This window comes from Stegodyphus dumicola, chromosome 12 (assembly GCF_044657685.1).
Source record: "Stegodyphus dumicola isolate Sdum_Otavi_A_Nest chromosome 12, ASM4465768v1".
NCBI lineage: Eukaryota > Metazoa > Arthropoda > Arachnida > Araneae > Eresidae > Stegodyphus > Stegodyphus dumicola.
The window spans coordinates 81,123,806-81,151,186 of NC_140779.1; the positions used below are offsets into that span (position 1 = coordinate 81,123,806).

At 35.7% G+C, this 27,381-nt stretch overlaps 2 protein-coding genes across 5 annotated transcripts in view; one reads left to right on the forward strand and one right to left on the reverse strand.

Moving 5' to 3' along the window:
* The window catches only part of LOC118203848 (peptidoglycan-recognition protein 1-like), a 109,356-nt gene that overhangs the window by 27,633 nt on the left and 54,342 nt on the right, over positions 1 to 27,381 (reverse strand). The window contains exon 5 of one of the 3 annotated variants that reach the window (XM_085806641.1): positions 3,852 to 4,554. The exons of 1 other annotated variant lie outside the window; for it this stretch is intronic. In XM_085806641.1, coding sequence (XP_085662767.1) covers positions 4,315 to 4,554 — 240 coding nt within the window. In that variant the 3' untranslated portion in view covers positions 3,852 to 4,314. Of the gene's footprint in view, positions 1 to 3,851; positions 4,555 to 10,574; positions 10,710 to 27,381 lie in introns of those variants that run through there. One more of the 3 variants, XM_085806644.1, reaches the window with a different exon arrangement.
* The window catches only part of LOC118203849 (peptidoglycan recognition protein-like), a 34,879-nt gene that overhangs the window by 1,855 nt on the left and 5,643 nt on the right, over positions 1 to 27,381 (forward strand). Inside the window, exons 1-3 of one of the 2 annotated variants that reach the window (XM_035376146.2) lie at positions 10,579 to 10,711; positions 17,840 to 18,040; positions 21,344 to 21,549. In XM_035376146.2, coding sequence (XP_035232037.1) covers positions 10,690 to 10,711; positions 17,840 to 18,040; positions 21,344 to 21,549 — 429 coding nt within the window. In that variant the 5' untranslated portion in view covers positions 10,579 to 10,689. Of the gene's footprint in view, positions 1 to 10,578; positions 10,712 to 17,839; positions 18,041 to 21,343; positions 21,550 to 27,381 lie in introns of those variants that run through there. The other variant, XM_035376145.2, reaches the window with a different exon arrangement.

The following is a 27,381-nucleotide window of genomic DNA, read 5'->3' on the forward strand; positions in this document are numbered from 1 at the left end:
TTATTGGAAGATAATAAAGGGAATTTTGTGCTGAAATATCTCGAAATTATAGAATCAGTTTGATGTTTACTTGATGTGAATTAAGCTTCATTGAAGTAGAAAACAGTAGTGGAATAAACTGAAATTACATTCGTATAAGTGTGGAATGTAGCGATCCCATTAACATCGATCAAAGGCATGATTTGCAACTTTAGGCCAGTAGTACAACAGTGGTAGTACAGAGGGAGAACTAGAGCTTTTCCTACCGAAAAATCAATTCTGAACCAAATCCTAAAAGAAAAAGCTCACCAGCGCCACAGCGGTAAAATAACTGAACATTGATATTTCGATTCCTGTTCAAATCCCAGCGAACGAGCTGGTTGCATGGGCATTTTCGCGATTTTCCCACATACACAATGTAGATACGAGCCATATTTCCGCAGAAATTCCTTCATGAAGCCACATCTCCGCTTAGGCAGATAGTCCTAGAGTGCTTTGGAATAATCAACCACACCAAAACCAGAAAAACGAATATTTATTCACCAAACGGCTGATAATACGCTGAACTGAAACGAAAGAAAACAGAAAATAATAGTCCTGTGATCACAACGAAACTCAGGAACTTCAATAATATTCTTACCATGTCAATTAAAGATAAAATACTTAATCAAAAAAAAATAAATAAAAAAATAAAATTTGTAAGGAGTTATCCTATGTCCCCCAGTTGTTCTCTTATCCTACAAGATGTTAACGCATCCAGCTAGCAACTTGAAGATCCGTATTTTGGACCCTAGAGAGGGCATATTTTTCATTTATCATTTTATTTATCATTCTAATGGATTCAAAAAAATTTATACATATGTTCAAAAATAATTTCAGGTTTTAGAATCCTGTTTTGTTTCCTTCTAATTTTACATCAGTATTTAAAGAGGCTTATAAAGAAAAATAGAGATTTTGAGAAATAGTTGAACGAAGTGAAATATTTTATATACATTTTCTATCTCATATACATTTTCATATTCAATTAATACTACTTCAGTTATAACATATTGTTGCGTTCTACGGGTTCGTGGATTTGGAGTAATTGATGACAACACTTGATGAAGAACCAAAACACAATTTATTCGCCAGTATTATACAGGACAGTTCCAAAACACGTTTGCAGTCTTCGAAAAACTACGACAAACACGCTGAAACAACCAACAACACAGCCTTCAGGCTATAATGGGGAGGACAGTTTCACGGCAGAGCACGAAGGTACAGCTCCCGACTCGGTCGATCGCTCTCAAGCTAATCTTTGAACTCAAGACAGTGCTACTATATACTACTCTGCGTATAGGCAGGGTATATACAGCTTTAACCCACCTTCGAGAATATTCCCGAGAAAACCGCAAAGAATGCGTTCTAGAATTTTCTCGCTCCATCTATGGCATATCGCCAATTTTGTCGCCAAATATCTCTAAATGGGCGATTTCACACCAACTCTGGTAATCCTGCCTTACCCTGGAACTTTCTGGCTTTGCAAGGAAGCTATCTCAAAGCAGCTGGACATTTCGCAACAATAAAAATAAGTAAAGATAAATTTAAACAGAGATTTTGACAAATAGTTAAATGATTGAAATGTATTTATTAGATTACAGCAAAGTAAGCTAGGGCAATCTGCTTAAGAAATGAGATTCTTCTTCGAGGACTTTCAAAGACAAATTAGCTCGTATTTATATCACACATAAAAAATTTCACGAAAACCCTCAATGCGCGAGTCGATTTGCCGGAATATGAACCCGGGTCAAACTACCAATGTTCAGAAATCTTATCAGCTTGGCAGCTTGTGGGGATAGTGGAATAAAGTGATATATATTGTACTGTTACAAATTTGTATGCAGATAGATGATTTTAGTACAATTATATGTGGAATTATATTTTTTCGTGTTACATTATACAGAAAAATTACAATTTCACATATAATTGTATTAAAAATCATCTATCTGTGTACCATTTCGTAGCAATACTCATGTTTACGTATAAGACAGACATATTTTTAATTTAAGACACCATTGGTATTGAATAATCATATTAACATTTTCACGATTACATTTATGAAATACAACGAAGTAAAAAAAACTGACAAATATAAATGCATTTCAGATTTATATTTAAAAAAAATTACACATTTTTTAAAATCGCTTAGAAGGTAGAGATTTATTTAAAATGCTCTCGATTCTTTCTCATTCAAACTTAAATTATTTCATTAAAGTCATAGGCACAAGATTAGACTATGAAAAATTTCTTGTTTATTCTAAAAATTAATGCATTTCCTTGTTGATGCTGGCGAGGAATTAAGTGAATTAGGTGTCAGTTATATGTTAGCTTTCTTTCTGTCTTACTCTAACGAAATAAACAAACATGAAATTTTCTGATCTTTCGCTAGCATTTCTCCCCTGCCTAGCCATAGTGGTAGTGAAAGGGAACAGAATGCAAAAAAGAAAGATTGTACGTACAATTTTTAAATTACTAAGAAGTTTAAAATGATTTAGAAGAAGCCTTGAGAACATTTCAGAAGGCCGAGGAGCTATTATAAATAAAATTAAAGCAGATTTGTTAAATGTAACATAAGTTGACATAAAATCGCAAATTATGTTCTTAAAGAATGCAAATGCAAATCATACGGATAGATTTTAAAACCTGTGTGAATTCTAAATCACATCTTTTCTTTAAGCAAACTTCGAGATAATTATGTAGCTGAAAGTTTTACGGGAGGCTCAGCAAAACAGTTTTCGAACTCAGAATATTAAAAAAATGTTGCAAGAAGTTTAACATCTAATGTCATCAAAATACCACTTCCTCAAATGGTGCAGTGTTTTATACATTCTTGATTCAAATGTGATCTTTTAATTGTCTTGGTTATTCTAAAATGTTTGAGTGAAATATTCGTACATAAAGTTCAGTTCTATTTCATAAGCGTCATAAAGATTTTAGAAAGATATATAGCAGATATTTAATAATGGTTTTCCTGAAACTTTACGAGTTTCATTCTGCTATTCAAAATATAGTAATAATTAGCACAGTCCGGTTAATTGATTCTGTAATCCTGTTAACATCTCGGACTATTTGAAAACCGAATTAGTTTAGGAATTAGATGCATGGAGACAGACGGTAAATAATTCTAAGAACTTATTTCATCACTATTTTTGGTTATCAGTTGGCATTTAATTTATGCAAAAAATGTATTACATATGATGCATCTAGTAATATCTAATCATAGTCTTTTAGATTCTTCTCTTTCTGTATACAACATCAAAGAACTGAAAACTGAAAAGCTAGATTTTACTTTGAGATCAGTTTTATGTATGAAGAAATTTCGATTAAATTTTCAATTTCAAGTCAATATTAAAAAAAAAAAACTGTTGTGTACACCACATGATTTCCTTACGCAGAATATTAAATTATACGTAATTTTCTTGCATTTCATTTAAATATATTGAATTAATAGTTAACGGATTTTGAATAAAATCTACTTCGTGGATAGCACATAAACCACCAATGGAATAAATGCACTCTTTAATGTTCACTATATTTATTTACCATATCGACACTTCGGCGATAGGTGCTAGTGCACAAAAATTATATCATCTAAAGAATTACCACAAGTTCTATACTAATAAATCTAAACCGATATATAAAAGAAATTAAACAAATGAAAAAGAAACAGCTTTTCGTAGACGATTCAGCGCCGCTAGTCTAATGCGCATGGGCTACTAATTAATTTAGTTCTCACTTCGCATCAAGGCAAAAACACATAAAACTTCAAATTATTTTAATTAAAATTTGAAAGATATAGAAAAACATAAAACACCAAGTACAGTTAAAATAATAATAATAATAATAATAATAATAAAATTACAAATAAAATTACAGTTTCTACGCAAAAACAAGCTAATAACTTAAATAATAATTGTTGTTGTTGTTACTTATCTCCATGTCTAGGAATATACTAGACAAGGTCTACGAGTCCATTCACTTTCAGAAAATCGAAAACAAGATAGGAGACTTGTATAGGTCTTCAAGAGACAACTCCAGGCACTCAAGGATATGTGCCAGTGATGCCGGTGCATTTTGACATTTAGAACAAATTGGGTGCATCTTTGAGACCTCTCTCAAAAGTAAGTCCTTTCAGGTGTCCACTGAAGAATCGGGAAAGTGTTGTCTGAACACATCTATCGCAATCAGTAGCAAGAGATCTTCCAGGACAATCAGTTTGATACCAGGGATGATTCGGAGGAACGAGCCAAATTTGCCTGTCTGCACGTCTTCTAATGGAATACAGTTCCAGCTATGTCAATGAATTGGTAACTGGTAAGGGTTCTTCAAAAGCCTTCTTCGCCAGAATGTCTGCCATTTCATTCCCCCATATGTCAACATGGGAAGAAATCCACTGAAGGTGCACTTCACAGAGTGACGAGACCTGCTGAAGTTTGCTAAGAATTGCAATTCCGGCCTTATCACCAACGCTTCGCCAGTTTGAAAGATATTGGATGGCGCTACGACTGTCAGACAAAAACCATACTGCCTTAGGATCTGTAAAGGACGAAACAGCGTTTACTCCCTTGTAAGGTTTATATTTATTTTAACTAACATTTATTTTAAATTTAAACTATCTTTCCTGTCAAGCCTTACTTTCCCCTGGAACTGCCAATGCCAGAGTATGTAAATTTTAGTAGAACGCGCAAGGATTCAAATTATCAGCGGAAGTATTCTGAGTTAAATAGAAAGGAAACGATTTCGAGATGTGCTGTTCGTACTTCACGAGCGCGGAGGTAGTTAGCCAGAAATTGAAGAACCCCGCGTTTCGGCCTGTGTGCTTGCCTCGGAGAATTGTTAATCGTTCAACGTGATATTCAAAGTTTGCTGAATTAGCAGCGGTATTGTGAAACGCGGTGAGGTTAGTTACTTTTAGAGAGTCTCGTAAATAGAGTCTTGTTATTATTTTCTTTTCAGGTTCTTATTTTTATTTTACCGCCGGGTCGGCGTAGTTTGTGAGCGTCAAGAGCACGCAATTGTAATTTTTTAAGTTGAATAAAAAGGGACTTAAACCCTTAGCAAGACTCTGTCTATTTTCCAGTTTCAACAGTCACCTCTTGGTTGCGTGCAGGGTGGAGGCGCGCAACTCTACATTGGCGGCCGAACTCTTATCGAACTGAAATGGCCGAAAATCGGATGGAAGCCGCGGGACAACACCAAGAAATGGCAAGCCAATTGGAAGGATTTGGATACCTGGTCCAGACTTTGAGAGCGTCAATCAAGCCAAACGTCAATTTCAACGGAAAAACTTCGGTGGCAATATTTCTAGAAGGCCTAGAAACTCACTTTCAGCTCTACCCTGTGCCTGAAAGACAAAAAGTTGCCATCGCCACATCTGCACTAAGAGGACAGGCCGTGCTATGGTGGAAGAATATAGGCAAATTTTTATTAGGGGAATTTGGAAGCCAGACATATACATTTGAAAATTTCAAAAAATCGTTAGTAAAGGCCTTCCCCATAGTGAAAGATCGAGCAAGGCTGGAAGCCGAACTATATAGTTTCTATCAACGGGATATAGAAGAGTTGACGGACTTTATTTTGCGAAAAATTAAGCTGACGGATATGCTGTATGGGAAGAAACCCGACGCGGAGATTATTGAAATAATATTACCAAGATTGTTACCTGCTGTTCAAGACTACTTCGAAATTAGAAACCCAAGCACATTGCAGGAGCTCTTCGAATTGGCGGTGAAGTTTCAAAATCGCAGAATAGCGGAAAAAGCTGGAGGGGCAACGTATTCTCAAAGTACCCGAAGGAAATCTTCAAATGAGCAAACCAGAAATGCAAACCGCTCTTATGGGGGAAAAAGCTATCAAGCTAACTCATCGAACCTCGAAGGTCAAGGCCCAAAACGAAAATTCGAAAATAAACATCCGCATACCCAGTAGGCAGAACTTGAAAGGAAAGCTTTACACGAGTAGAGGGGCCTGTGAAAGCGAGGGTCCAGACCCCGGAAGTTTTAAAAAAACCCTCAAAAAGACATTTAAATACGGTCATCGTAAAGAACTCACATCTACCAATTATACAAGTCCTGGTTGGCGATGTACCAGTAGAAGCCCTCATCGATACAGGAGCAGAAGGAAATTTTATGAGCGAAACATTCTTCAAAAAGAATTTTTATAGGGTACGATTATTTAAAACCAAAAATACCGAAATTAGAGCGGCGCAAGGAAAAACCTGTCACTGCATCGGGAAATTATCATTAAACATACAGGTAAAAGAGGAAAGCCTCAAAGTATTAATTTTTGTAGTGAAGAATCTGCAAAATCCTCTTATTTTAGGTATGGAGTTTTTAAGGGCCTCGAGGGCCAAATTGAATTTTCAAGACAGTTCCGTGGTGCTGGAGATGGACCAGAGGGTGGTGGAACCTGTGGAAAAACCGCAAGTGGACCTTAGCCATCTGAATGACCATGAAAGTCAAGCCATCCAGCAAGTGGTGAGTAATTTTTCTAACTTGTTTTCAGAAAAGCCTGGTAGTTGTCAAATAGTTACGCATCAGATACAATTAACTGCCGAAAAACCTTGTAGGACTAAACCATATCGTTATGACAAACAAAAAGACGTAATCATCGAAGAACATATTCAGGAGATGTTAAAGAATAAAATAATAACGCCCATAAATAGTGAGTGCGCGAGTCCAGTCGTACTATGTAGGAAAAAGAACGAGTTTCCTCCTTCGGATAAAAGGGCTTGGAGGTTTGCTATCGATTACAGAAAACTAAATAGTATTACTAAATTCACAGTTTACCCTTTGCCGGTTATAGAGGAAATTATTAGAAAGATCAAATCTACAAGATACATGTCTACTTTGGACTTAACGTCTGGCTACTATCAAATAGCTATGAGACCCGAAGACATACATAAAACCGCGTTTATAACAAAATCGGGCACTTATGCATTTTTACGCATGCCCTTTGGGTTGTGTGGGGCCCCATCAACATTCCAGAGAGCTATGGACATTGTTCTAAAGCCTGTCCTAGGAAAATCAACTTTAATCTATCTAGATGATATAATTATAACGAGTAGTACGTTGGAACAACACATTAAAGATCTAGAAGAAGTTTTTAAATTATTAAAAGAGGCCGGTCTTACAATTAACGCCTCAAAATGCAAGTTCGCAACTAAAGAACTTAAATATCTCGGTTATAAAATTTCGCAAAAGGGTATAGAACGCAAGATTCAAAAATAAAAGCAATCAAGAATTTTCCACCGCCCAACACTGCCAAGAAACTTTCTTCTTTCCTTGGGTTATGTTCTTACTATCGGTCTTTCATAAAAGATTTCGCTAATATTGTTGAACCACTCTTAGTAATTAAAAGAAAGAGAAGTAAATTTACGTGGACAGCGGAAGCAAATACCGCATTCGAAAGATTAAAAGAAGCGCTCATCAATGCCCCTGTTTTGAAATTTCCGGAGGGGGACGAAAACCTGGAAATTGCAGCAGATCCGTCGGACAATGCGGTGGGTGGGGTTCTTATGCAAAATAGCCATCCTCTGGCATTTTTTAGTACAACGTTGAGTCAAACACAAAGGAATTATACAGCTACAGAGAGAGAAACATTAGCCGTATTAATGGCTGTACACAAATTTCGAGTTTATTTCGGCAAAGCGCCAGTAACAGTCTTTTCGGATCATGCGGCTGTTGGTAGACTTTACTCGGGGAAAAACCTAACGCCCAGGTTAATAAGATGGGCTTTAAAACTCCAAGAATATAATCTAATAATAAAATATAAACCGGGTAAGGAGAACAATGTAGCTGACGCACTTTCTCGTATAAAATTGGACGATGAAGGAAATGAACTTAAATGCGCTGTGTTGACTTCAAAAATTTTAGATTCTAGAGATACGATTATCACTGAACTAAAAGCTGATCCTGAATTTGGAAATATCTATGCATATTTGAAAGACCCCGAAAGCTTTGAACACACAGATATCGATGCGATAAGAAATAGAGCAGAAAACTATGAAATAATAGATAATTAATTATTTTATATGAAAACAACAAACGAAAATCTCGAGTACAAACCAGTCATCCCATCCTCGCTTCGATTAAGCATTTTGAAGGAATTACACGACGCGAAAACAGCGGGTCATTTAGGGGTCAGAAAGACTTTAAAAAGGGTACGCAAGGCGGTATATTTCCCGCAATTATACAAAATAGTAACTGCGTATGTCAGGTCCTGCAATCAATGTCAGTTAATAAATTATATTAATTACAGCCCGGCCGGGTACTTAAATAGCATTCGCGCTACATTTCCGAATGAAATTTTAGACATAGATCTTCTTGGTCCCTTCCCCCAGAGTGAGTTAAATAAAAATCGTTTTCTTTTAGTAATAGTAGATCATTTTTCAAAATGGACAGAAATTGTTCCACTTAAACGCGCGTCAGCCAAAACAGTCGCAGATGCATTCTTACACAGATACATTTTAAAATACGATGCACCGATAAAAGTCATTAGCGATAACGGAAAACAATTCATTAGTCAAATATTTGAAAACATATGCACTGGACTTGGCATACGCCATATCAAAATGGTTCCGTATAGACCACAGGCAAACATAGCAGAAAGGGTGAATAAAAACATCGTAAAAATAATTCGCAGTTACGTTAGCACACATCACAAGCGCTGGGGTGGCTACATAAATGAATTAGCTTATGCTTTAAGAACGGCAAATCACGATACTACGGGGAAAACCCCAGCAAAATTATTTTTAGGCCGAAAGTTAATTACGCCTTTAGATAAATTATTCTTTGTGCAACAAAGAGAGCAAGAGTTTAAACAGAAAGATGTGCAAAAACTTATTGATCAGGCGCTTAAAAGCTCGGATACGGCAAGAAATAAGCAAAACGTGTATTACGATAGAAAACGCCGTGAAGCAGATTTTAAAGTTGGGGATAAAGTATTGAAGCGGAAATTTTCTTTATCAAGTGCCCCAGACAATTTTACTGCAAAGTTAGCTCCAAAATTTGAAGGCCTCTATGTAATTCAGGAAATCAAAGGAGTCGTATTGTACCTTAAGAACGAGAGAGGGGAGATCTGTAAAGCAAGTCCCGACCAGGTGAAAAAATACTATAATCCAAATGATTTTGAAATCCTTAAAAGTTTCTTGCAGGACTCAAGTCTAAAAGAAGTAGAAGGTCCAGAAATAACGACAACTGTTCCACCACCCAAGAAGCAGAGAACTGAAGAGAGACCTAGCCCTTCTACAACCCAGACGACGGTACCAAAACGAAAAAGTGAAAACTTTCAGACTCCAGCATTTAAGAAAAGCAAGAATGCAAAGCCACCGCGTAAAGAAACCTTGGTAAAGAGGAAAACACCACCTACAACGTATCGCAGTAGAAATTATACATCAAGGAGAACGCTCCCAGGGCCAGAGAGTCAGGTACAAACAAGGCCGCCGTTCCGGAAAATAAAAAGGCAGCAGGAGGAACGGAAAGACCAGCAACAACAGAAGAAATTCAAGAATGACTCCAGACCGGAGGACGCCAAGACCAGCCGTCCAATGGAAAAACGGAAAAGACAACAACCTGACGATTACTCCGCCAAGAGGTCAGCATGTAGAGGACGCAAAAGAAAAACTAATGTGGACTACACTCGGAGGTCAGTAAGGAGAAGATTGATGTCCATGAAACCTATAAAGTGGGAATAATTTTGCCAGAAAAGAATGACGGAGTTTCAATCATCGAAAACTCAAAGAAAATCTTCTATAAAATTTTTTTCTTTTGTTCCGAAATGTTATGCATAAGTACGAAGTTCTATGTTTTGACGAAAGTCAATATGTCTCGGTTGAGACTTAGTTTTGTTTTACTTTATTTAGCTAAGGCAAAAGTATTATTTTCTTTAAATACAAATATAAGAACAAGCATTTTCTGTTGGTCGAAAGACTGATTCTGTTATGTTAAAGCCAAAATTTGGCCGAAGATAAAAATAACTTCGTATTCTTGTATTAATAAGAATTTTAGTTTCAGTGCCGCCAGCTTGGCGAAGAATGAGTAAAGTAAAAATTTATTTTCTCTTATTCATTTTATGGTACATTGTAAAAATCATATGTATTAAAATTTTGTAAATATACGTAAATAGCTGAATGTTATGTAAAAGTAGAATTTAGTCTAGAAGCATAAAATTTTAGATGCTAAAAGTAAAATGCTCAAAAGCAATGAATTCAAAATTTAAGTATTAAACTGTAGATAAAGTCATGCTTTAGAGCGAACGCCTGCATGTCTAAAGATGAATGAGGAGGAAGTTAGAATGAATGTGTTTTGTAGGGTTCTCCACCTACACTTGAATTTTTAAGAATGTTAAAGTAGCTCATCGAGTTTTAGAATGTCGAGTAAGGTGTGTCTATTTGGTCGTTGAATTCTAACAAATCATGGTGGTTAGGGGAAGTGTTGTAAGACTAAAACACGAATATTTCCGTTTGACACCACACATGGTGGAGAGCCAGGGTAAAGTTAAATTAATGCTTGAAAAATTGAATGAATGTGAATTAAGCAATAACTAAGGAAAACGAATCGTTTAAAAACAAAAATTTATTCAGTGTCAAGAAAGTGTAAATTATAATGTATTTAGAAAGATACTGATATTTATTCCTTCCAGATGCTAGAAGGAAAAGAACAAGATTGATTGATGAAGTCCAGGAAAAGTTGCTGTAAGAAGAGAGATTTATATAAGTATCGACAGAAATGTAGTATACATTTTGTTACATAAGATTTTTTTTTTGTGTAAACCGGGCTCTTGAGAGTTAGTTCAGAATTATAGAAACTTTACAACAGGTCGTTTGTAGGACCTGCTTCCAAGTTTTCCAAATTCTGGCAGCGGCAAATGTAGGGTTTATATTTATTTTAACTAACATTTATTTTAAGTTTAAACTATCTTTCCTGTCAAGCCTTACTTTCCCCTGGAACTGCCAATGCCTGAGTATGTAAATTTTAGTAGAACGCGCAAGGATTCAAATTATCAGCGGAAGTATTCTGAGTTAAATAGAATGGAAACGAGTTCGAGGTGTGCTGTTCTTACTTCACGAGCGCGGAGGTAGTTAGCCAGAAATTGAAGAACCCCGCGTTTCGGCCTGTGTGCTTGCCTCGGAGAATTGTTAATCGTTCAACGTGATATTCAAAGTTTGCTGAATTAGCAGCGGTATTGTAAAACGCGGTGAGGTTAGTTACGTTTAGAGAGCCTCGTAGTTAGAGTCTTGTTATTATTTCTTTTCAGGTTCTTATTTTTATTTTACCGCCGTGTCGGCGTAGTTTGTGAGCGTCAAGAGCACGCAATTGTAATTTCTTAAGTTGAATAAAAAGGGACTTAAACCCTTAGCAAGACTCTGTCTATTTTCCAGTTTCAACAGTCACCTCTTGGTTGCGTGCAGGGTGGAGGCGCGCAACTCTACACCCTCTTCGATGGCTATAAGCTCGCTCTTAAAAACCGAACTGAAGTCAGAATTTCTTTCCTTTATTTTAACAATATTTCCATTTGTCCATTTAATGACAACTTCACTACTGGAACGAGAGTCCTCGCTTTTACTCCGATCAGTATAGATAAGGATAGCTTCAGCGGGAATTGCGTGTATAGTTTCTAAGGCAGATTGTCGTAACAGGGTCGGAATATCACTTTTCTTGGAAATTCGAGACAAAAGTACCGTATGAAACTCTACTCTAGGGAGTCCCTCAGACGGATCTAAAAATTGTTTCAAGGACTGCTGCTCAACATTACGGTCAATTATACCAGCATACGCAATTTGACTAAGTGGGCTATTTTTCTTAAGTCTTTGATTATTACTCCAGTGCTGCGGGAATTCTGAAGTTCTATTTTGGGAGTCATAACTGAAAAGTTTATTATAATATTTTGCAAGGCGAGCATTTCTTCTTAGGCTAAGGGGTTGAAGGTCTGTTTCATACAACGCAATTTTATTCGAGCAACTGTTGCGTAAGCCAGTTATAATACGAGAAGCACTGAGTTGGATTCTTTCCAGTTTCTGGAGGTTGGTAGAAGAGGCACAACAGTAAACGGGGAAACCCCGTATTCCGAAATAGGTCGTATGATAGCTGAATAAACAGTTCTCAAGGTGCAAGCATCGGCTCCCCAATCACGTCCCGAGATATACTTTAAAATGTTTAGTTGTTTTCTGCCCCTAAAAACCATTGCATCCACATGTTTGTTACTAGTGATCTCTGGATCGAGAAAGAAGCCCAAATATTTGGGATGTTTGTTATACGTAAGAGGCAAGTTATTCATAAAAACTTTTGGATGATAATTATAAAACATCTTATTGATGGTAAAAAAACTAACAATAGATTTAGTTGGATTAAAACTCAATTTCTGGTCTTTCGAGAATTTCCACACTTCTTCAAGGATAAGATTTATATTTGTCTCAGTTGAACTCACATCTGGGCCAGAGCTCCAAAGAGCGATATCATCCGCAAATAGCCCAACCTCACATCTCCTTGATATGATAAATAATAATTCGAGACTGAATTAAGCATAATTTAATTCGCAATAATAAAAGACGTTACTTTGTTGTTGCGAAGCTTAGTTTCTCTAGATTTGCAACAAATTCTGCTAGGTTTCAAATGTAAACAAACATGTCTGGCATGGTAATAAAAATTAGACTTAGCCGCACTTAAAAAACTTTTAAATTGTTGATAATTCCACAGTTATTGCATGCAGGTTAACTAAAGGCATAACAATCTTAACCAGAACAACATAATTCAATCATTTTTAAAGTAAAAAATGCACAATTTACAAACATATAAGAATAAAGAAACTGAGCTGGCTGAGCCGAGTAACAGAGTGGATATATATATATGTATTATAAGAACAAATAAAGAGTAAAGTTAAAATTAATTAAATTTGAATAATTCTCTTGTGCCATTGCTGCAAGGAAGAATATTTGTTATATATATATATACTTTTGGTTCGGCAAATTGCAACCAAAATACGAGATGCACATCTACATCTTGTAGCAGTCCTATATACAAAATTAAGTTCTGAGGCTACTCATTTTTGAGTTATGCGAAATACGTGCGTACGTACGCACAGACACCACAAAAATGGTAATTATAAAACTTTAAATATATATGAAAATTTGTTAAACTTTTAATATATGAAAATTTGTTTGTTTCTATATCTATATTAACAATTCATTTTAAATCAGTTTTATAATTTTTGGCTAAATCGCAGAATAGGCTGCATCAGCAGATGCTGTGTTTACTTCTCTTATGCTTGGACACGCCTTTTTATGACGTAATATTGGTTACGCCTCTCCTTAAAAACAAGTTTTAAGTATGCTATAGCTTCGTATTTAAAGAAAACTTAAATAAAGTTTTAACTGAGTTGAAATGGTAGGTTTATAATGTTCTGATCGAGATTTTTTTAATTATAAAACTACTTTTGTGTGGTGTGTGGTAGTGTTAGCATTTAACGCAACGAATTATCTCTGACAAATGTATTATTAAGATACCAAACGATTGAAAATGATCATTATCAAACGATTGAAAATATTGAATGCATGAGTTAAAAATTATAACCGTAACTTCTGAAAATACAGAAAAGAATTCTTTTGCTTAAAGAATGTTTTGATTATTGATGAGTGTGTCAAAATCCGTGCTTACTGCAGAATGGATGAGTATCTGAATCTGGATTTTTTTTAATCAGTTGGAGCGAAAGAGGCAAAAAGAGCGTTATTGAGTGGTGTATGAAGAAAAGTTTGATTGCAATATCGTATAAGTGCCCAATTTGTGGAACAAACATGAAACTAGTAGAGAGACGGTTTTCAGACGTATAGACGATTTTGCGCAATGCCGAGTTCGTGCAACTCTGAGATTTTTTTTAAGTGAAAATAGATCGATGTGCACATGGGCAAAGCCAGTGTGGTGCGCAATGCCGAGTTTGTGCAATTCTGGGATTTTTTAAGTGAAAATACACCGATATGTACATGAGCAAAGCCAATGTGGTACGCAATGCCGAGGTTGTGCGCGATGCCGAGTTTGTGCAATTCTGGGATTTTTTGAAGTGAAAATAGATCGATGTGCACACGGGCAAAGCCAATGTGGTGCGCAATGCCGAGGTTGTGCGCGATGCCGAGTTTGCGCAATTCTGGGATATTTTTTGAAGTGAAAATAGAGCGATGTGCACATGGGCAAGCCAATGTGGTGCGCAATGCCGAGGTTGTGCGCGATGCCGAATTTGTGCAATTCTGAAATGTTTTTTGAAGTGAAAATTCATCGATGTGCACATGGGCAAAGCCAATGCTGTACGCGATGCCGAGTTTGTGCAATTCTGGGATGTTTTTTTAAGTGAAAATAGATCGATGTGCACATGGGCAAAAACCAGTGTGGTGCGCAATGCCGAGTTTGTGCAATTCTGGGATGTATTTTTAAGTGAAAATAGATCGATGTGTACATAGGCAAAGCCAATGTGGTGCGCAATGCCGATGTTGTGCGCGATGCCGAGTTTGTGCAATTCTGGGATGTTCTTTTAAGTGAAAATAGATCGATGTGCACATGGGCAAAAACCAGTGTGGTGCGCGATGCCGAGTTTGTGCAATTCTGGGATGTATTTTTAAGTGAAAATAGATCGATGTGTACATGGGCAAAGCCAATGTGGTGCGCAATGCCGAGGTTGTGCGCGATGCCGAGTTTGTGCAATTCTGGGATGTTTTTTGAAGTGAAAATAGATCGGTGTGCACATGGGGAAAGCCAATGTGGTGCGCAATGCCGAGGTTGTGCGCGATGCCGAGTTTGTGCAATTCTGGGATGTTTTTTGAAGTGAAAATAGATCGGTGTGCACATGGGGAAAGCCAATGTGGTGCGCAATGCCGAGGTTGTGCGCGATGCCGAGTTTGTGCAATTCTGGGATGTTTTTTGAAGTGAAAATAGATCGGTGTGCACATGGGGAAAGCCAATGTGGTGCGCAATGCCGAGGTTGTGCGCGATGCCGAGTTTGTGCAATTCTGGGATGTTTTTTTAAGTGAAAATAGATCGATGTGCACATGGGCAAAAACCAGTGTGGTGCGCAATGCCGAGTTTGTGCAATTCTGGGATGTATTTTTAAGTGAAAATAGATCGATGTGTACACAGGCAAAGCCAATGTGGTGCGCAATGCCGATGTTGTGCGCGATGCCGAGTTTGTGCAATTCTGGGATGTTTTTTTAAGTGAAAATAGATCGATGTGCACATGGGCAAAAACCAGTGTGGTGCGCGATGCCGAGTTTGTGCAATTCTGGGATGTATTTTTAAGTGAAAATAGATCGATGTGCACATGGGCAAGCCAATGTGGTGCGCAATGCCGAGTTTGTGCTATTCTGGGATGTTTTTTTAAGTGAAAATAGATCGATGTGCACATGGGCAAAGCCAATGTGGTGCGCAATGCCGAGTTTGTGCAATTCTGGGATGTTTTTTTAAGTGAAAATAGATCGATGTGCACATGGTCAAAGTCAATGTGTTGCGTAGTGCTGAGTTTGAGCAATTCTCTGATTTTTCTTTTAAGTGAAAATAGATTGATGAGCACATGTTGTGGAATTCTTTGATGTTTTTCGAGCGAATACTGATCGTTGTGTAGAAGAGAAAACGAGGTTGTGTGTGATGCCGAACAGTAATGTAACTTTATTTATGTGCAATGTTTAACATATCGTTAGTGTATTTTAAATTTGTATTGTTGTTTTAATTGTGAATTATATTTAAAACGTCATTTTTCATTTAAATTGTATTTTAAATTTTTTTGGCTTTGATATGTTTATAACGCTTTCCGACTTACGACATATATCGATAGCCCTACGATCTACTCAACAGTAGCAAAATTGTTAACTTTAACTCTTGAAGTAACGTTTACCTCATATTTTAATACGTAGTGTTTGGTATCGTAATTGCACTTGATGAGTTCATTGATAATATGTGTGTATGTGCGTATGTGAAGCATTGCTTAGTGTTTCAAGTTTGTAGTATTTATTTTATTATATTATTTTCTTTCATTCTGAGAAATTAGATTTTTTTATTTATTAATGCGTAGAATTCTAGCATGCCTACACAGAATATGGCGTGATTTAGGAATTTTAGAAACTGATATGAAAGCTGTGTAATGATGTTCATATGCAATAAAAATATTCTTCTTTTTTTATTAATGTAAAGTTTAAAATTTTTAGAAATAATGAAAATTGTCTAATTATTGGTATGTAAGGAATTATGTCGTTACGTAGCAAGAAGGTAATTTGTAAAAATGATAAAATTGAAACGTTCCACAATATGAATTTAAATTTAAGAAAATATTTTATTTGTATAAATAAAAAAATTAATAAAAATAATAATAATAATTTAATAAAAATCTTTGAAAATATTGAAGCTCTACAAGTATTAGAGACTGCGACGTTGTTTATCGTTTTAATAATTGGTAGAATTCGCTCACTGTATCATGGTAATTTTAAATATAAACAATTTATTATACTTATTATCAGTAACGCCTAAGGTTAAATGTAATAAATATAACTTAAAAGTAAAGAATTTGATATTAATTTACAATAATAAACAATTTATTATTGTCATTTTTAAGAGAACATAGAAAGCACACGTAGTGTAAATGCGAGACTGCATTGTGACGTCATAAGCTTAGTCCCACCCATTTATGGACGTCAAGCAGCTCCTCCTATTGAACTTTGTTGATGCAGCCTATTCTGCGCTTTTACCAATGTAAATTAAAAGTAAAGAATTTGATATTAATTTACAATAATAAACAATTTATTATTGTTATTTTTAAGAGAAAATAGAAAGTACACGTAGTGTAAATGCGAGACTACATTGTGACGTCATAAGCTTAGTCCCACCCATTTATGGACGTCACACATAGCTCCTCCTACTGACTGACTGACTGATAACTTATAGCCAGAATACCACTGAGATCAGTAGTTTATCTGGCTCAATCAAATTTATGCCGGATGGGCACAGTAACATAGAACTATCTTCACATAATGTCCGCAGTAAGGAGGAGAAAGACGGATAAAGAATAGGAAGACCAGCAACGCAAGAGCAACTACTGAAGTACACGTAGTGTAAATGCGAGATTACATTGTAACGTCATAAGCTTAGTCCCACCCATTTATGGACGTCACACATAGCTCCTCCTACTGAACTTTGTTGATGCAGCCTATTCTGCGCTTTTACCTTTGGGAAAAGAGTCCTTTATTCTGTCCTTATGTACAGATGCCACGCAAAAACATCGTTAAATTGCATTCGATAGCGGCCAAAATAGATATTTTCATTGAAATATGATAACCGAAATTTTTCGCGATTACAATACTTCCTTTTTACTTCGTACAAGGAAGCAATAAACACTTCAGCCGTTAGTTCTTTGACAGATATTCCAGCTTTAACCTATTCGGCCACCATTTCTTCATAAGCTCGTTATTCATCTATATCTATATTAACAACAATTTTATCATAATCCAAGTTTTTTGTATTTGCAGTCAGTCATACTGATAGAAAGTTTTTCTTTGAAGTTACCAACAGTGAGCCAAGTATGTTAAACGCTTATATTGCTTGCGAATAACAGTTTTTTTATCTACAGCATAGGCATGCACTGAATACTATAGCATTATAACACAAAGTGGATTAAGGTACAGAACAGAAGCTGCGATTAAGTAATAATATAATTTCTAGCGCTAATTATTACAATTAAAATTTTAATTACTTTAAATTATATTAGTATGAAACCTAGACTGCAGGGACGAATTTAAAAGCCGGATTAAATGAGTTAAATGAGATTTTATTGAAGCTTGTATTCCTTTCAATAGGTTCTCGACATGGAAGTTGCAACAAAATAATGTTTGTCAGCCGCCAAGATTGGAGAGCTCGCTTGCCTGTAAGAACGTTCCCTATGGCTTTACCTGTCAGCGACGTTATCATATTCGACACAGTTTTCGGAGAGTGCCACAACACAGCTGCTTGCATACGCAATGTGCAGTTCCTCCAAGATTTTCATATGGATGATAAAGGTTTAACTTTCTTTTCCTTTCTGAATTGGTCTCATTGTGCAAACTGTAGCACTTGCTTGTAATCCACCAAATAACGATGCAATAGAAGCCGTATACAATTGCGACAATTTGCGTGATTCATATTTCGTTTCCTTTCTAACAATCACGTACTTTTTCGCAGATTGCTCTTCTGTTCCCTGAAGATGCTGTCTCGGTATTCCTTCAATATACCGGCTGATCCAAGTAAAAATGCGTTCTTTAGTAATTGGACATTATAAATAAATCGCATAAATGATAGTACTATACTGAAGGAAACTAGTAGGAAAATATCGTAAATAGGAATTTATTTTACAAGCAAACAATATAAAACAATATTACAGAAGGGGCTCAAAATACCCTCCTTGGACTCCTTGCACGTGAAATCACAGTCTGATTAATCTTGCCCCCAGATATAAACGCCAAGTGTCACAATAGTGTTGCGTGCGTACGGATTCGTTACGAAATGAATGCACAAGTCCGATGAAAAATCAACAAAATTTATTATTATCACAAAAAAATGCTTAAATTTCCTCAGATATTCGGGGAGTATTACAATATCTCACAGTAATTATCTTTTAACTACTCAAACGTTCAAGATAACTTCATTCAAAACAGCTAAAGAAAGCTAATCCGCGAATTTGCTACAATCAACAAGAGCAGTTTTCTAAACAAACTCTTTAAACAACAACTAACTACGAATTAAGAGGTTTTCATGCCGCTTATATAAGCTTTTTTAAATGCGCGAGAATTTTCTAGCACTTTCTGGAAATCAAAGAGATATATTTATTTATTAAATGTTAAATGCACGTGCTCTTGTATTTTTAATTTTCCGGCTTAGCTTTCCTTTAATATTCGTCACGCGCTGCACTGCATGGGGAATAAAACAATTTAATTTATAAGTCATTAGCTGTTTAAATACCAAATTCGTAACAATAGGTTCACAAATGTTCTCTATAAGTAAATCAGTGTTTTGGAACTTAATTTTACAGACATTTTCTTTTCAGATATCTCCAGAGATAAAAGTCACATGAAATCAAATTCGAGGAACGTGACAGCCATAAATATTTGCCTGCTAAGGGTTGTTAATTCTTCATACGCGTTTGGAACCAAGGTTAATAGACAGACAAATGCTCTTTCAAGTTCAAGATTTTCTCTTTCCAAAGATTGAGACAGTGACGTATCTTATCTATGCGTTCAGATTTACGAATCAAGGACGCCGACCTCACCATGATGGTTGACCTTCTTCAAGAAGAACAAATCTTGTAGTATAGTAACCTCGTTTTGAAAGTGGAAAACTTAAAAGATGATGATGCTGAGGAGTTGTCCTTCCACTACCTATCAGCTGGCGATTAAGAAAGACCGCTCATTCATTGGTCTTTCTTCTTATTTTTTTCTTTCTTCTTATTTATTTCCCTGGTCACAGTGTTTCCAGGGAATTGCTTTTGTTAATTTAAGAAAAGAGAATTATGCTTCTGCCAATTCTAGTCCGAACAAAGACTTTTGCAAAGAGTGTTTGACAAGTGCATAAACTAAAGAAGCAGTCGTACATTGCCCGGAATTTCCACCAAATTCATTTTATTGAATTACTATACAAGCCATAGTCCTCAATGATTGTTATATCGTTATACGGATTAATTTTAAACGGTATTGATGTATGCCAGTAAAGTCCCAATCACATTTTGTTTCGGCTACGCGGGGCTTGACGTCGAAAGGGAGAATTCTCAGAACCCGTACAATTTCAAGAAAACCACGCAGCTAGGTTACCATTTTCACTTACTACAAAGAGTTGAACGCCAAACACTAGTCGATTATAGCTAAGATTGGGATCACGTGAGGCTTCAGAAGCAGAACTTTCGTCTGATTGGTTGTCTCTACCCGGGACTGAGGTCCAGCCGAGACATTTTCGGTGAGGTTTGAAAAAATCCCGGTAGCCGCAACATTGTTTCCGTAGCTAGGCGGGACTTCGCTTCAGGCGGGGCTCTTTTTTCTAGGAATCCTCCCGTTTAAACCAGTGCTGCCAGAAATCTCGTTTCTCAGAAAAATTCCGTTTAGCAGGGACTGTAGCCATGACTGATAACCTCTTAAGATATTATGGCACAGAGGAATCAGTCTTTTGTAAATTTGAGTTTTAAGAACGGTGGTTTTCTTATTGGTCTTATAGAGTTTAAGGTGTTTTACTATCATGCACACTAAGTAACCTCTTTAATAAGACTTGCTAGCGACTTACCGCTAGCCGTTACAAACACGAACGAAGGTTGCAAAAAGATCCTTTTATCAAACTCAAAATATAGAACAGAAGGCACTCCTGGTGCTTATAGACTCAGCCAGCATTTATAACTATAACAAAATACGAATTTCAAATTTTAAACTAATTAGAAAGGCTAAGCAGAGATATTTAAGGAGAAAGTTGGCTTTTTTTTTTTATACACGGGTGTGAAGACGACTATCGGCAGGATTAATTAATTCCGTAGACAGGAACGCTTAGCTTATGATAGCAAATTATTAACGTGGCCTTCAGCAGGCAGAACACGCTCTATCTAAGTAGTCTACAGCCTTTAAATACTATTTTTTTCTATCTCATGAACATTCTGGTAGGGAAACAGAAACGAGGAGTGACAGTAAATATCGAAAACACAAAATAACTGGTTAATAAAAAATAATAGTTACTTTTTTATAACCTCAAGAATTCACATTTACTGCCTTCCGTTTCTGCTAAACTAATAATTAAAAACTCAGTGTTCGAAGGATTTCCATTATATGCTGCCCAACAACTGTTATTCGTTTAATTTACAGTGACATTAGATTTTTTTTGGTCCTGAGAAAGAAATGGGAAAATTCCATTATATTTTGCTGGAATTCGAACCACAGTTTTTCCCTTTGCCTGTTGGACGGGTTACCCATTGCACTACGAGAACATGTACAGAGGAAGCGACGCAAGCTTTTTATAAGGAATTTTTTTTTTCGGAGCAAGTAACGGGAAAAGGCGAGTATGCTTTGTTTGGTATTCGAAGCAGGTATCTCCAACTGTTAACTGGATGTGGTACCATTCACACCACAAGAGTACGTTCGGACGAATGCGATGATTTCTTAAAAACTAAGGAAAAGCTTATAATTTTTATACAGCTCTTCGCGTACTACAAAAGTTTGTGCAGTAGTTAGTTCAGAAGTGTTGCTTACATATACCTAATAATCGTCTCTGGTGCAAGAATCTCTCTTTTAAATTTAAATATTTTTGTAACACTCCTAAAAAATAAGAAGAAATCCTCTCCTATTTTTGTATTTCAGGCTGGTGGGACATCGCATACAGCTTTCTGATTGGAGGAGATGGTCGCGTGTACGTTGGTGTGGGATGGCACAACGCAGGAGAGCACACAATTAACTACAATACTATTTCCATCGGTGTGGCATTTATGGGCAACTTTAGTAGCATCGCACCTAGCGAGCAAATGATAGCTGCTGGAAAATATCTAATTGACTGCGGAATTGAAAAGGTAAGATCCGTAATATGAGAGACCTCGCTAATAGTTTATAATGAGTATTTAACCCTCTCAGCGTTACCGACGGATTATTCTGCATTGAAAGATGGCTTTCCAAATCTTTAAGGGCTGTTCACACTGGGGTTTATCAGAGCATGAAGTATACGACCTATCCCCAAAACAAGTTTTTCACCATAAGGCAGCGAGTTGAAAAATCTGAACTGCAAGCACAGCAGAGCTAGTCTACACAGGGTACTGACTCCGTTAGCTCAGATAAACCGCAGTGTGAATGGCCCTTTACACACCGAGTATTCTGTCATCTCTTAATAGATCCGAAATCGTTTCAAAGGTTTTTTTTCTGCGTTGCATTTTCCTTCTCGAAATCGTTGAGAACGGAATATTCTGTACTGCCGTTCCTCCGATCTCCTGTTTCGTTTAATTGGTAGTGGGGAAACATCGATTGTTAGAAGAAAGATGTTATAATGCGAGGGTCATAAATAAAGATCTTAAATCCAGCCGTACCATCTGCTGACCTGAGGGCGATTTTCATTTCTTCTGCAAAAGAAAATGTAATTTGTACAGAACCCATGAACAACTTTTAAAGAAATTAGTATCACCTAATTTACAAATAATTTCTTTTACCATGGAATAAATACTTAAGCAGGTATCTTACAATGTCTGCAGAGACACATAAATTTGAGATAATTTTTATTTTTAGCCTTGATTTAAGGTACTATATTTTTAAACTAACACTATAACAATTCACAAAAACAGTTACTTCAATATGTATTTTCAATAATTGTTCTGAAATGAAAATGAGATTTTTGAAAGAATTCACATTAAGTAATTCCATTTTAAACTTGTACAGTTGCGCGCCTCCAACCTGCACGCAACCAAGAGGTGACTGTTGAAACTGGAATGTAGACAGAGTCTTGCTAAGGGTTTAAGTCCCTTTTTATTCAACTTAAGAAATTACAATTGCGTGCTCTTGACGCTCACAAACTACGCCGACACGGCGGTAAAATAAAAATAAGAACCTGAAAAGAAATAATAACAAGACTCTAACTACGAGGCTCTCTAAACGTAACTAACCTCACCGCGTTTTACAATACGCTGCTAATTCAGCAAACTTTGAATATCACGTTGAACGATTAACAGTTCTCCGAGGCAAGCACACAGGCCGAAACGCGGGGTTCTTCAATTTCTGGCTAACTACCTCCGCGCTCGTGAAGTAAGAACAGCACACCTCGAACTCGTTTCCATTCTATTTAACTCAGAATACTTCCGCTGATAATTTGAATCCTTGCGCGTTCTACTAAAATTTACATACTCAGGCATTGGCAGTTCCAGGGGAAAGTAAGGCTTGACAGGAAAGATAGTTTAAACTTAAAATAAATGTTAGTTAAAATAAATATAAACCCTACAAACTAATGTATCATTTATATGTTTGCATCGAAATTCATTTGAGCATTTTATACATTGAAATATGAGGACTAGGTGCGTTTCATTAAAAAGTATTAAACTAACTTAATTCTTATGAGGATTAATAAGGATTTAGAACACATTACATGAATCTATAAACTTATTTCTAAACTTTGCAGGTTACTACTATCAAAGATACAATGCATTAGTTTCAGACTCAATATAATTCTTTCGCCATCGTCTTTATGAAGTAGCCCTACTTCATACAGAAGATGGCAAATAACTTTGTGTTGATGAACCTCCCTATACCTTTAAACAGTAAATAAGAACAAATAATAGGCTTCCCTAGAAGTGGTTCTTCCACCCGAAACTTTGCCCTTGTTTTCTAAATACTATTCCTGTAGTCTGAATTGATTCCATTACTTGCAGGCCCACCTACGGCCGAGCGGAAAAATTTCTCAACACTGGTAGTTCCAACACTGAACAATTTTTATGAAACTAGAGAACTCGGATGTAATCTTATTCAATATTTCAAGCCAGAAGACTGAATTATTCCATGTATTTCTGAACATGTAGATTAACAGAAAATTTCCTTTCCCAGACGTATATAACGGCTTTCCTTTATCTGTCATTGCCAATGAATAACTTAATCCCAAATAATCTTTTATTCAGCAGCTATTAAATCGTTATTACTTGATACATAAAAAGTCCCCAGTTAAATGATAATCATGATCTAATGTAATGGGGTTGTATACGGTTACAGAATTTGATTAGGTTTTACATAATTTCAATTAGAAATCCGTAATATAATTTTTAAATGTGAAATACAAGTAGATAAATGCATAGCGTAATGGCCAGAAGACCAGAAGAGTTTTCAATAAAACCCTGAAAAAAAATAAAAAAAAAAAGAAGATGGTTATTTACTAAAATACAACAAACCACTTAAGCAATTGAGGTTTCTTTGGACTACAGGATCTGGCCTAAGGAAGAGTTGCCTTTGTGGAGAAATTTTTATGGAAACCTAACTCATATGCACGTTACGTACGTGGAAAAGGGAAATGTTTTAAACAGACTGCCATCGTCCGCTAGGATCCAAATTTGCACCACATCACAGGCGCTTAGCGCTCACTAACTTTTAGAGAAAAAAAAAGTAAAAAATCTAAAAGCTTTTCAGATTTTATATTACGCCCAAAAGGGCGTTTCTTTAACGTTTTGTGTGTTACCTTTATTTATTAAATATCATGTTCTTCGCTCTTGAACCATAAAATTCGATTCAACAGCAATATCACAAACTACAAAAGAGCATGTCTTTAGAATTTCCGATACACAGTTACGCGCTGGAGATAAAAATGTTGTTGTTTTTCTTTCCTTACAGTTGTTACCCTTGCTCGCTTTGAAATTCTTGAGTTTGTTAGTCGAAAATTCGTTAAAGTTTTACAAAATATGAAATAGACAATAAAAAAAATTCATAATTACAAATCTTTAAGGGCTTTCAGATACCCGGACTACGTTATTCAGAATTTTGTGTGTTTTTTCACAATGAGGAAACATACATACATTCATGCAGATTCTTTATTATTTAATTTCTTTAACTATAATGCCGGGCGATAATATTTGGTGGTAACAGTTTGAAAAGTGAAACGCCGTTAGTAGACGACGCAAAATGCGAAAACGAAATTAATAGCCTTTCTGGGCGAATTTCCTCTTTGAGCTAAAAAAAAAAGCTTATGGGTAAAATAAAAAGATCAAAAGAAAAGAAGAAATGCAAACAAGAGTGTACTTAAGTAGACAGAAACACGTAACAGCCTACGAATAACTAGAGAAGCAACAAATCTAGTTAAAAACTGGCTGCTTTGGCTTTTTCTAGATCCTTAAGAAACACATAATTGTGTTTGAAATGTTACTTGCTTAATACGGTTTATTTACTTAATTCCGGCCGTTATTTTTTCCATAATACTTTTCTTCCATTTCGATATTTTCCGTTGCCTTCAGCAGAATGCATATTAGCTAGCTCAAGTTTTAATATAAATAGTAGTTATTTTTGACTTTATGATTTCGGAAAATTTGACTATAAATTTGCTAGCTATTTTCATTGAGATTTTGATGAATAATTAATTATCTGTCTGCTTAAAATTAGGCACAAATGCAACCTTAGATTAGTGAGGATTTTGAATAAAAGTATTGATTTTGAGGGCGTGTCCAGAAGCGTAATATTATCTGCTCTTAAAAAAGAGGAATCTATGTAAGTCACCCACACCCTCGATAATCTCCCTTTTTCATTTGAAGAAAACGGACCTATGAGTGATCGCTCACAAAAGTAATGGAATTTTATTTAAAAATCTATGCCAATCTAAGATTGCTCTTTTGCCTAATTAAAGTTCTTTTTTGTCGCGTGTTTGTTCCAGTTCCAGTTATCTCTCTGTTCTCAATTTAACCTTATTTAGGGTATTGAAACAGAAACTTAAAAATTTCATTCCGTTCTTATTACATAAGTCATTTGAAAGTCATTTGTCTTCACAAGTCATTTAGAAATTTTACTGAAGACAATAGGTATCAGTAAAATTAGCCCTTTTAATTTGTATACTCTTTATAATCGTACGAATTCTTCTTTTACTTCATTCAAAAACTGAATATATCACGCAATATCCTCTTATGAAGCTTACGATTGTAATTTTATTAAAATTAATAAATAAATAAATTGTATTTAAAAAAAAATTCTGTTGCGAAAGCCAGTCTGAGTTTTCTATTCTTTTCACTTACGAAGAAGTTTTTCCTGGCTGCTCTACCGTGATATCCAGCAGATCGAATTACTCTTCTAATAGTCTCAGAATTAAAAATTACTCCATATAATGCTTGTAAATCAGCAGTAACTTTAGGAGCACTCATTCTTGGATTTTTTTAAATATTTCGAACAATAATTCGCTTTATTCCATTGGATAGCTTTGATGGTCGGCCAGGTCTTCTTTTATCCTGAATCATATGATTTTTTTATATCGTTTAATGATATTGAAAACGGTTGAATGACTCAAGTTAACTGTTTCAGCAGTTTCTCTAAGAGATTTTCCACGTTCTATATGCAAATTAATAACTAATTTTCGAATTTGAGGCAAAGTTTCTTTTCGTTTAGCATTCATGGCTGCACAGAGCTAAAAAACACAAAATTTCCAAAACAAACTGGAGAGAAATACTGCAGACGATTTTATAAATTATTGCCAATTGCTTTTGAGTAAAAATAAAAACCTCAAAAAATATTTTTATTGTAGTACGTAGTAGTATTTAATGGTGTCCCATCACTTATGTGAGCCATTTTTGTTCCGTTCTGAACAATTGTATTTTTATTAAATTAATATTTTAATATTTTGAGAAAATGTATCTTATGTAATAATTGTTACTAAATTTAAGTATGAAACACACCCACAAAAAATTTTTACATGTTTTTTAAATTTATTTTATTACAGTTGCCTTTTGTAAAGCACAAGTGTCACATCATTTTTGTGAGACACTGTATAAAGGGGAGTTTTGTGTGTTACCTATATTTATTAAATATCATGTTCTCTGCACTTAAACCAAAAAATTCAGTTCAACAATAATGTCGCGAAACAATTTGAAATGAGTCTACCTTTAGAATTTCCGATACACAGTTCAGCACGCTGGAGATCTGTAGCAATCTTGCTTTTAAGCAAGAAGAAAAGAGATGAGGACTTTGGCGAACGCCGTTTCCTCTAGTCCGTAAGGTTTTCCACTTCGCGCGCTGGAGATAAAAAGGTTCCCCCCCCCCCGTAGTGTGTTGCCATTGCTCGCTTTTAAATCGTTGAGTTTGTTATTCAAATATTCGTTAGTTTTACAAAATATGAAATGGATAATAAAGCAAATTCCAAATTTTAAATTTGGGCTTTCAGATGCCCATATTCGCAGTAGGATTACGCCATTCAAATTGGATGGGTCTAGGTACCGTTGTTTTATCACAGTGCGAGAAACATGCATACATTTATGCAGATTATTCATAATTCACTTTCTTCAAATATAATGCAGGACTCTAACATTTGGTGGCAACAATTTGAAAAGTCATTCCCCGTTTGTAGAGATTCGACGCAAAATCGCAAAACGAAAACAATAGTCCTTCAGGGAAAGCCCCTTTGGACTAATAAAAAAAATGCTGGTATAGAGTCTCACCTTCATGGGAAGCATACGCTATGTCAAGACTAGGCAGACTGAAATGAATTATCTCTCTGCCTTGTTAATCAAATAGAGAACATTTATGTAAAAGGCCCTTTTCTTAATAACTCAAATAGTTTTATTGAAGGCACTTCTTGTGCTTGCAAAAACAGCTCGGATTTAAGCCTAATTCAGAAGTAAGGAATTTAAATTTAACCAAATTAAATCTAAAGTTAGCCCAAAGGCTACGCAGAAAGGATTAACTTCGCA